At 32.0% G+C, this 11,076-nt stretch overlaps 2 protein-coding genes across 5 annotated transcripts; both read right to left on the reverse strand.

Moving 5' to 3' along the window:
• Positions 1-1,962: 1,962 nt before the first annotated feature.
• LOC125575287 lies at positions 1,963-3,836 on the reverse strand. 4 transcript variants are annotated; one of them, XM_048773141.1, is made up of 7 exons: positions 3,538-3,836; positions 3,356-3,429; positions 3,166-3,250; positions 2,972-3,085; positions 2,790-2,898; positions 2,447-2,686; positions 1,963-2,369 (listed from the first exon to the last, which is right to left on the reverse strand). In XM_048773141.1, exons 1-5 carry the CDS (start codon positions 3,620-3,622, stop codon positions 2,855-2,857), a joined length of 402 nt encoding a protein of 133 aa, XP_048629098.1. In that variant the 5' UTR covers positions 3,623-3,836; the 3' UTR covers positions 1,963-2,369; positions 2,447-2,686; positions 2,790-2,854. The 4 variants fall into 4 exon arrangements, with proteins under 4 accessions (XP_048629098.1, XP_048629097.1, XP_048629096.1 ...); XM_048773140.1 differs by having other exon boundaries at positions 2,829-2,898; positions 3,538-3,835; XM_048773139.1 differs by having other exon boundaries at positions 2,447-2,898.
• A 2,338-nt stretch (positions 3,837-6,174) lies between these two features.
• Positions 6,175-9,770, reverse strand: LOC106418493 (polyadenylate-binding protein 2-like). Its single transcript, XM_013859217.3, has 19 exons — positions 9,602-9,770; positions 9,469-9,516; positions 9,303-9,361; positions 9,033-9,218; positions 8,884-8,954; positions 8,783-8,806; positions 8,654-8,708; positions 8,490-8,539; positions 8,195-8,401; positions 8,079-8,102; positions 7,906-8,005; positions 7,700-7,767; positions 7,499-7,616; positions 7,336-7,415; positions 7,232-7,255; positions 6,984-7,136; positions 6,718-6,918; positions 6,608-6,631; positions 6,175-6,496 (listed from the first exon to the last, which is right to left on the reverse strand). Exons 1-19 carry the CDS (start codon positions 9,753-9,755, stop codon positions 6,379-6,381), a joined length of 1,764 nt encoding a protein of 587 aa, XP_013714671.2. The 5' UTR covers positions 9,756-9,770; the 3' UTR covers positions 6,175-6,378.
• Between the last annotated feature and the right edge of the window lie 1,306 nt (positions 9,771-11,076).

Consider the following 11,076-nt stretch of genomic DNA (forward strand, 5'->3'; position numbering starts at 1 on the left):
CGTATGTTTAAAAGTCAGGTATAGAATATTAACATAGGTTTGTAATATTATATTCTATTAAATAACTATAATCAGTTCAAGTCGGTTTAGATTTTGATTAAATGAAGTTATAAATGATGGTATAATTGCATACTAGATTTTAACCCGTGCGGACGCGCGGGTGTATTTTTTAAAAAACATGATGCTATTTATTTTTTATGTCATTATTTAGGGCTGGACAAAAAAACTCGAATTCGAATAACCGAACCGATCCCAATCCGAATAAGTATTATCAAATGCAAACCAAAATTGATTAAATATCCGAATTATTCAAAATTTTGGTATTTGAATAACTGAAACCTAATCCAATCCGAACCGAAGTATTTTGGATATCCAAAACAGATTTATATATTTATATATATTATTTATTTTTAGAGTTAATATATATATATAAAAACATCCAGAATATATATATGATACTTTTAAGTTCGTTTAATTATTTGAAAATATATACAAATAATCAAACGTAAATATATAAAATAGTTAAAGTATCTCAAAAATCCAAAAATACTTAAATAATTATTAATTCTCTATACAAATATTTAAACCAAACCAATTTATATGTTAAGTTAGGTACTATGACATATGTTATTCAAATTTATATGTAATATATTCTATTGTTTATAATTTTTTTAAAATTAAAGAATATAATAATTTAACTTTTTAAAAATTATTTAAATTGGTTATCCAAATCCGAACCGAATCCTCAAAGATCTGAACCGAACACAAAATCCCAAACAGGCCCGAAAACGAAAACGAACGTCCACCCCTAATCACTATTATATATCCTACTAGGGTAAACCCGTCCTACGGGCGGACGAATAATAAAATAGTAATATATATTTACTTTTAACCAAAAATCCCAATAGGACTCATAATCTATTTTTGAAAAAACTTATCTATGTATTTCAAAATCCATATTGGCAATTATAAGCTTGTCTAATTATAATATTTATTAAAAACAGAATTATTTAATTTCTCTTAATTTTTATTTTAGTTTAATGATATCAATAAGACACATAGATTTTTAAATTACTAAACACTATGAAACATTAAATATTTTTTTAAAATTTATGTTTATTATTAATTTTTTTACTATATATCATTTTGAATGTTGTTTCTTTGATTTTTCTTATTATGTTTATCGACTTTTATGGTTAAAATTGTTTGATATTTGATTTTTCGTTACGGTTAATTAAATTTCATAATATAATGTTAAAATTTAATGGGCTGTTTTTATTTTGTAGCTGTAAATATTTTGATATGTTTTGTTTTGAGTATTTAGTTTGATTTCTACTATTATTGTTGTTGTCATATTTCACAATTTTTTTTGTTTATCCTAGGGGTTGGCCTGCGCAAGGAAATTTTATCTTGGTTAAATTTAATGTTTAACAACTGCTTCTATTTCTATAGTTTTTCCAAAAAAAAATACATTTGTTTCTATTTTGATGTGTTTCTTCTATGTTTTGTATCAAAAGATTTGTTGTTACGCAAAGAACTTCTTCCTCAGCCAACAGTAAATCTTTTTTGATTGATCACTTACATATTCACCTATTTCAGCAAGGTTTTTTTCACCATAGCTAGAGAAAGAGATGGATGGGTCTTGATCCAGGAAAATGTTTTTAATTTAATTGTTACGAAATTTTGACAGGGTTATGAAGCTTGGGTCTATTCTTACGTAACCACTCAATGACTAATGGTATTTCTGATGAAGTTTAATTTGCACTTATAAGAGCAAATGTAGTTGCCTTGCAGTGTACGAAAATTATTAAAATATCCAGTAGCACTTATAGGATCCTATATATATATAAGAGAGTAGAAAATCTGAAATCACATTGACACTTTTAAGAAAAGTACGTAGTTTGCCTGGCAACGTACAAAAGTTTTTTTTTTTAAAATAAAAGCACTGAAGTATCAGATATATATGTGTAGAAAATCAGAGATCCCATGGACATTTCTAAAAAAGAGCAAACGTAGTTGCCGTACAAACGCAGTTGCCTTGCTGTGTACAAAAAATCGAGAAGGAAAAAGAATCAGATGCAATAATTAGCATGACCGAAAGAGGTAGAATACTTTTGTCTAGAGGATTCTTTTTAAAAAGTGGTAGTAGAGCATCAGCTAAAGTCCACAACAGTGTTTAAAACTCCTATACTCTTGAAGATTAACCATTACATGGTTTTCACTAACTTATACTATGTAATAATAGCAATAGTACCGATGCCAACGATGTTCAGAGCGACACAACTGTTCACACTTTACACCATCAGTGGTGTAAGTTTTTTAACAGCTCCAGAACCTGGCATATCATTGCCCGAGTTGTCATTACCTACCTGCGAATGAGTTTGTGTGAAGATCAGTTTGACATGTTAAGAGGAAGAGCACGTCAGTTGTAAGTGAGTACGCTTACCTGTCCATCAAAAGTAGGAATTGGCGTTGGTTCTAATCTAATATCAGAGCTAGGGTGAATGATTTATGGTTTGATGAAAAGTCTGAACTTAGAGAGCTTGGCATGAAAGGTTAAGGTTATTTGGTTTGCCAGCCATGCGTCTTATATGTCAAATAGGTTTAAGTACATGGACTAAGGTCTCTAATAAAGCAACAAAGAGAGAAGAAAGGGAATTAGTATCTGCAACCATCGCTTGAGAAACTGCAGCAGTAGAAAGGCTTTGTCAGTTTGTTCATCTCACCATTAATACCCACACACCCAATAACTTGTTATAACGTATGGGAATGAGATTGGTTTAAATTACTTAGAGAGAGTGAATGGAAATGTGTTCAACATGGACTACCTTACAATCCCAACAGTGTTACATCATTACATGATGCACTGGTGGAAGATGAGAACCTGCGTTGAAACTTCTGGAAGCACTTGGAACATGAGATATAAGACCAGTCATTACATGAGATATTTTAACATGCAAAAGAGATTAACCTTGCTCTGCAGAGAATGAGGTGTTCATTTCACACGAATCTCCTTCCACTTGTCCAAACACTCTTCCAGTTGGTATACATTCCTTCCATCCCCATGTATAAACTTCATGGCTCTCTATATGCAAACCAAACAAATCAAATTAACAAACTTTTACGCAAATGTGGTCAAAGCTAACTAAACATCAAGAAAGTCACCTGTTACCGCCACACAATGATCCCATCCAGCTTCAGCTTTCTGTACACAAACCTCCGGAGGCAGAGGAAACGGCTCGGGAGTCTCCTATGAAAGAGTAACTCGACTAAAACTCATAATCATAGAACAATATCAAATTAGAACACTGTGTTCTGAACACAATCAACGAAGAAAGGTTAGTGAAAAGCTTACACAGTGCTTTCCTGATGTGACATAGATTTGACCTAGATCATCCGTCGAGCCGCATGTGATCAGCTTCCCGGATTCTGATTAACACTCGAGTAATCAAATACAAAACCATCTCATTCCGATTGAACTATCAATTGTAAACTGATGAATCGTTCTATGAAACCTAGATAAGAGTTTGGACGAACCTGAGGTAGCCATTGCGAAACCGCAGCCTCCGCCGGAGACATCTTTCCAGGAGCTTTCGACTGCCGGCGGAATCTTCACCACCATTCGAAGAAGTGAGATACGAACCTATTTATACACGAAATCGTCGACTGAACAACGCAACTGAAGCTATCATAGCGGGCGTCTAGTTTAATGAGATTAAAGACAATAAGATTTAAGGCGTAGAAATCACAACGCCCCATTACGGAACTGGAACGTCATCGCTATCGATGAGAAACGCAGAACAAAAATGTTCGGGATGATAGAGAAAAGAAGAAACGATGCGTTTCATTAAAAAGGACATGTGTCGCCCTCAATATTTTCTAATTGATGACGTGTCCGCCTATGTGGATGGCCTAGGAGGGATCCAAAGCTTACTTTATATATAAAGATATGTGTCATCATAGGTTATAAAAATATGTGTTATCATATAATTAATCGTATTTTATACGTACCATCAAATAAGTAATCTTATAATTAATAATATTTTATACGTACAATCATATAAATAATCACATATATTTTTAAATTTCAGTGTGAAATATAAAAACCATAATTTAAGCTGGTGTTTGAAATTGAGCTTTGTATTGTATTTTTCTTATATATATTGAAAACATTTTTATAATGGTTATTAGAAAATATGTTAGTAAAAATCAATTTTTGAATATATGTATATTTTTTAATGAATTTTTGATATAAATCAATTTTAAATTATTATTTTGATTTGAATGTGTATATCAATTAACATAAGTCTATTACTTTTTAATATAATGTAATGGACTTCCAATTTTTTTAATAGCATAAGTCCATTAATTTTTTTTCTAATTTGCTGCTATCCATGTTTCCAAACAACACTATATATTTTTTAACTGCTATCTATGTTGCCAAACAAAAAGTTAAAATACTTTTATTTTAATAAGATAGATTGGTTTAATTTAAGTATACTGGTTATCATATAAAATTGTATGTAAGACATATTTTATAGGTCCAAATTTAAAATGTCACACTAATTTCAAATAGGATTCTAAATTAATAGATTAGATAATATGCCAACAATATCTATAACGATTTCTGCCGGATGACTCTTTTTATGATATGTAATAATAGAAACATACGTTTTTCAGGATTTAGTTAATATTTTAGAAAACAAAAGTATTTTAGAATATTGAACCGAACCATTCCAAATATTACATGTAATGTGTATAAAGTCCATAGCACATGTATAATCTCCAAATATACAAGATTATCTATTTCTTTAAACTAATAAATATGTGTATATAGATTGAATTTTTTTATAAAAAAATCCTTCTTATATTATTTGAAAATGTTGTAACATTTGAGAAAGAGTATTATCTAGATTGTACTTATTGTAAAATCTGAACATCATCATGATATTAACATTTTTAGCAAAAAAAAAAAGAAAAGAAAGATATTGTGACATTTGAAATGTGACATGTATCATTAATAGAATGTTTTTAAAGTTTTTATAGAAATAAAAGAGATTTGTAAAATATAATATTTTTTAAAAGAATCCGAAGTAGATCTCTTTTTAGTTTTTTTAATTGATACAAAAATTATGTTAATTACCAACCTTTTCAGAACCAAACTTTACAAAGTGATGAACTAGTATACAATTTTATTTGGTAAGTGAAAAAAGTTTGTCAGTTACAATAACCATCATATAATATAGTGGAAAACATGCAATGTACGAGAATATATCAATAACATCACCATGTTTATGTTAATCCATGCCAAATATCCAAAGTAAAAATTAATATGGTAAAAACTATACAATTGGGTTTAATTGATTTTAATCTATCTAATACTAAAAAGGTTATATGAGGAGTAGACACCGGTAAGCTTCAGGACAGCAGTCTGTTGGAAGGGAGGAGGCTTAGTAGTCCAACGGTCCAAACTGTGAAGGAGTCATCCAAGGTCTGGTTGTCTGCCAGTAGGTTGGTAAGGTTGTCGTATTGTTGTCATAAAGGTTTCCGGCGGGAAGGAGAAGCGGCGGCGGTCCCTCCGACCCGAGTCGGGGGAAGAACACGACGTTCTAAGACCTGGTGAGTAAAGACAGAAGGGTGAATATTTTTAAAAAATAGCAGACCTTTGACAGTAGATCTAATCCATAACCGGTAAGAACCGCTGGTTAATAGGATATTCTACAAAAGTCAAAAACGGGTAAGGACCTATCCAAGGACCTATCAAAAACGTTTTGAGTGCTTTTTTTTTTATCGATTTTATTACTAAACCACAATTTGTATATCCAGTAAGATAAACGATTACGTAAGCATATTAAAGTCCTCATAAGATTATAAACACTACGTAGATATTGGGGTCTTTGACATATATATACACGTTTACTAACATACACACACACATCTTAAGCAAAAAAAAAAAAAAAACACACACACACGTCAACATAAATAACCACCAAATTTCGCAGGCACACCACTAGTTAGTTATGTTTAGACTTAGAATGAATGTGTTAACTTGCGTGTATAATTTGATTTGTGATCTCATAATCTAATCTTCACATAATTATTTCCTACATGTTTGTACTATAGTTCGTAAAAATATATATTTTATTTTGTTATAGCAAATGTGCTCATAAAATATAAGACTAAGCCATTAAACTAATATAAATGATTCTACCACTGGTCTTTTTCACTTTGGTGAAAGATGCGAAAGATTGAATCTAACAAAACATCACAGGTTAAAGCATATTTTAACATAGACTCAACACAATAACTAAACTAGAACATCAAGTTGAAATGTATCACAAGTTAAAAAACACCAGATAGCTTCTTCATCTTCTTCCATCAGTCATCGTCAGAGAAGGTTATCCTCTTACCGCAGAATAATTTAGTCACCTCCGGTTTCTCCAAATAATCTCCTTCTATCGGAAGGCTTACTGGTAGAAGGTATTCTTCGTTCCTCCTGGAATATTGAAAAAGCAGTCTCGTTATCTCTCCATGTATACCAACGGAACCAGTGTGCTGTGGATAAAGAAACTCAAAAGGCAAATAGTAAAATGATCAAATCCCTTACCAGAGCTTCTCTGCAAGGTTGTACCTAATCAACAAAGACTATTAGCATCAGTCTTTTATGTAACGACATTATTTAGCAAACAAACTGGAGAAACAAATAAATCAATTTACTTGGGTCGGATAGGGTATGGAGACATCTCAACCACGTCAGAAATGATATGAATATTCAGAGCTCTACTCTCGTACAGCAGCGCCTTCTTTGCTTCGACAGCAGAAGCAAACTCAACAAAGCCACAGCCCACATGCTCACCCTCGCGGTTTACAACAAGTCGAACACGGCAAACTTCTCCAACATTTTTGTAGTAAGCAGAGCTGCAAGGCAAAATATCAGTCAGAAAAAGCTAACTCCAGAGGAAATTCAAAGTGCTGCTACTTACATCTGACATGTTGTTACGTTGGGAGAGAGATTGTAAACAAAGAGTGTCTTTTTTCTTAATGCTACTTCCTCGGCAAAATCATGAGTTTCACCAAATCCTTCCTCCAATTCCTCATCGATCAAACGGTTTTCTCGTCCAAGTTGATCTTCGTACCTGGAAGATAAAAAAAAAAAAAAAAAAAAAAAACAATGTGCTCAAATATGTACCTAGAACTTTCAGTTTAAATTACAAATAGTTAAATCTCTTACCAAACATTGTGATCGATGCAATACCTAATTAAAAAACCAAAAAAAATGTTAGTCTTCTGCAGTGACGTAAAATATTTTTATCAATGAGTTACATGTTGATTTACTTGGGACGCGGAAGGTTTGGAAATTCCTCAGCCGGATAAGGATACAATTTTTGACCATGCAAATACTTCTCTTTCATCGCCTACAATATAAAAGACATAATCAGCAATGGTGGTACTTTCAAAGTACACTTTAAAAAAAAAAAATTAAGTCACTACGGCTCACCTTCTCTGCTTCTTTAGCAGAAGCAAACTCAATATAGCCCATGCCATTTTGGTTGCCCTCGCAGTCTGTAACAAGTCGAACATGAACAACTTGTCCAACATCTTTGTATAAATCGATGCTGTCAAAAAGGAGGATAAAATATTAGTCATGAAAAAAAACTTGCTCCAAGAACGGAAGAGGAAATTTAAAGATGCTACTTACATATCTCGTATTACAGTTGGGCAAGGGAGATTGCCGACAGATATAGTCTTACGTCTTACAGCAGCTGCCTGAATTTAAAAGCCAAGTGTGTTACCACGATTCTAAGGAGAATACACACACAAAAAAGTAGCCAATCTAAAGCTTCATCTCTTTAGACTTATTAGCGAAAGATATGTTAATAAACGCTAAATGTTTCTTTTAAGTACCTCAACAAAACTTGGAGTTCCATCAAGGCCTTCTTCTTCTTCATAGGAAGTTTCATCAAGTCTTCCTTTTGTGATCGCTCGTCGAAGATAGTCTTCGTAACTGAAATTTCGAGAGAACAAAGTGATGTATCCATGTTTACAAAAGAAAAAAACTTCACCATTAAATCCCTTACCAGAGCTTCTCTGCAAGGTTGTACCTAATTAACAAAAAAAATATATAATGATGTTAAAACTCTAGCAAAATATAAATTAGAGAAACAAATTTCCATAAAACGGAAAGTAAACTTACTGGTGTAGAAGACGGTACGGAGGTAGCTTAGCCACATCAAGAAAAACCATGTGATCGAGCAAGTATTCACCATTCATAAGTTCGAGCGCATTATGTGCTGCATCGGCAGAATCAAACTCAACAAAGCCATAGCCCACATGCCTACCCTCGGGATTTACAATAAGTCGAACAGTAACCACTTCTCCAACATAACTGAAGTAATCGATGCTGTAAAAAAAGCGGAGAGGAGAGTTAAGGCTCAAGTAATCCAAATTATCAGGCAATGGAAGCGGAGAATTAAAGGTGGTAATCTTACATATGAAATATTTTAGTCTGAGGAGAGAGATTGGAAACAAAGAGAACACTCTGCAATTAACAGGAAAGAGGGCCGACTCTTAAGTAGAAAACTTTGACTTAACAAAACGTAGCAGTCTCGTCAGAAGATTTGTGGCATATCATGAAGATAACAGGAAGAGGTACCTCAACAAAATTGGAAGGTGTCTCATCTTCTTTTCCTAGAAGGTAATCTTTGTTCCTATAATATCAACAAAAAAAAAACCTGTAATTTCTGCATGTAACACTAAAAGGCTAAATAATCAAAGTTCTTACCAGACTATGTGATCTTTGCAATACCTAAAAAGAAACAATAGTAGAGTTAAGTCGTGTGTAATACAATCAGGTAAAATATTAATTAAGTAAATTGAATTTACTTGAGTCGTGAAGGACGGTAAGATGCAATAATCTGACCAAAAATCTGCAAATTTTCAAGCTTTTGGGCAGCCTACAATATTAACAAGATTTAATCAGCAACCTTCGTTAAATGATTGTTTCATACACTGGTCTACTCTCTTTCTCTCACCTTCTCTGCTTCGTTAGAAGAAGCAAACTTAACAAAGGCAATTCTAGTATTCGCCTTCAGCCAGGGTTTCACAATACGTTGAACGCGAACAACTTGGCCAACATCTTTGAAGAAATCAATGATATCTGCTATACCAGCATGGGTAGGGACTCGGCCAACCAAGATCGTTTTCTTTTTTACAGCAACCTGAATTCGAATTCAAGTGTGTAATTAGCTGCGACTCAAGCAGAACCAAAAAAAAATCAAATATTCATACGCATCTTAGGTTACCTTATGTTTCTTCAGAATCATATGTTTGGTCTCCAAATTATCTTTCAGCTTGCGCTTCACTATTTAAGAAAAAAAAAAAAAAACCAAGTTCCTCTTCAGAGTTGGATTTGTTATTGGTAGAAAAACCAAAAAAAAGAGGAGAGGAAAAATCCTAAGAGAGTGTTACCCAATAAATTAGCTTGCTCCAAATCATCTTCCGACTTTTTTCGCTTGCCTGTAAAATCAAAAACCTCTTCATACGAGTAAGAGACTAGATTTGTTAAAATTAGGGTATATGAAAAATCGTAAGAGAGTGTTACCCGATGATTTAGCTTCTGCGGCCGATTTCTTCGAAGAACTAGCCATGGAGAGCAGCGAAGAAAAGGAACCAACCCTAGTGATCTTCTTCGACTTCGAGCTAGAAACAAGACGCACGAGCTTCTTTCTTTTTTCTTTTTTAATAGAAATAGTCATTTTGTATGGGCTGGGCTTTCATTGCTTTTGGGTTTTATATGTCCACCATCACTTTTAACTTAAAAAGAATTTCTCTTTAGAGTTTACAAGACGATTTATTGCTTAAATATGTATGTGTAACACGGTTTTCATAATTAATTCTTTGTTAAAAATTATTTTTATAAAATATTTGTTTGTAAATTACTATTTTGATGCATCTATCTTATTAAAACAAAAACAAAATTTTGTTGATTTTATTTGTGTTTTACTTTATATCTATACTATTAAAAGAGAAGGGATCTTAAAAAATCTACTTATATAAGGTTGTTGGACTTTTTCATTTTTAACTTAACTTATTATAAACAATCAAGTTCTATAATAGTATTATTCAATAATACTTTTATACGTTATATGTAATATGCTATTGTTACCCATATTTTCGCTCAACAGTTATTGGTACACATAACATTTGTCCCCGTAATACATACGTATTCCAATAATTTTTTTAATTTGTCTCTGTTCTAATAACATCAGAAGACTAATATGATACATGAAACCGAAATAGTATCATAGTCAAATATCAAAATTCACCTAATATTAAAGTACAAACCTCTACAAATGAATTATTCAGTTACACATGTTGATGGGAAACACAATGATAATTCGTAAAGTGATATCACCAATTTTCTTTATTAATGTATTTATGTTCGATGATTTCAGACTTGCAACTACATTCTTTTAGAATTCTGCAACAGGATTTAGATTGATTCATAGTTATAGTTTGAATTACATCATTCTCATGCACTATTTGCTTACATGGCATATTTTTTTTTCTTATATTAGAGCTCTAATGTAGATGACAATTGACAAACATACTACATTAGAAAAGGATTTTGGTGAAGCAAACTATTCAAGTGGACATGATAAAACCTTGAAACAAGTTCTCTGAGGTACGTTCATGTCTTCCACATATGAGAATGATCTATACAATTAAAAATATAATTGTAGCAGATTAAATTGAATATATTAAAGTTCAAAATCATCAACTGCACATTTGAGAATATACTTTTCTATTCTCAGTATTTATTTACTAAATATTTTCTTAATATAAACCAATCATAGTAAAATGAAATCTATAAAAAAAAATATCACGGGTACATTTATACCAGAATTTTTGGAATCCTTTACCATATTAGGTTAATATTTTTAGCCCTTCAAAATGGTAACAACCAAAATATTAGGCGAACAAAATCTTAAAATAAAAGAAATATTTTCAGATAACAACCAAAATATATGCCATAACCTAACACATTATTTAATATTTCAGAAAAAGATATCTAAA

Source organism: Brassica napus, unplaced genomic scaffold (assembly GCF_020379485.1).
Source record: "Brassica napus cultivar Da-Ae unplaced genomic scaffold, Da-Ae ScsIHWf_2251;HRSCAF=2904, whole genome shotgun sequence".
NCBI lineage: Eukaryota > Viridiplantae > Streptophyta > Magnoliopsida > Brassicales > Brassicaceae > Brassica > Brassica napus.

Coding starts and splice junctions, on each gene's coding strand:
- LOC106418493 (XM_013859217.3), bottom strand. CDS start 9,755: ATGACTATTTCTATTAAAAAAGAAAAAAGAAAGAAGCTCGTGCGTCTT. Junction 9,219..9,302: donor TGATTCTGAAGAAACATAAG/GTAACCTAAGAT, acceptor ATTCGAATTCAG/GTTGCTGTAAAAAAGAAAAC. Junction 7,256..7,335: donor CCAAACCTTCCGCGTCCCAA/GTAAATCAACAT, acceptor TTTTTTAATTAG/GTATTGCATCGATCACAATG.
- LOC125575287 (XM_048773138.1), bottom strand. CDS start 3,622: ATGGTGGTGAAGATTCCGCCGGCAGTCGAAAGCTCCTGGAAAGATGTC. Junction 3,086..3,165: donor TCATTGTGTGGCGGTAACAG/GTGACTTTCTTG, acceptor GTTTGCATATAG/AGAGCCATGAAGTTTATACA. Junction 2,687..2,971: donor CTCATTCTCTGCAGAGCAAG/GTTAATCTCTTT, acceptor CTACTGCTGCAG/TTTCTCAAGCGATGGTTGCA.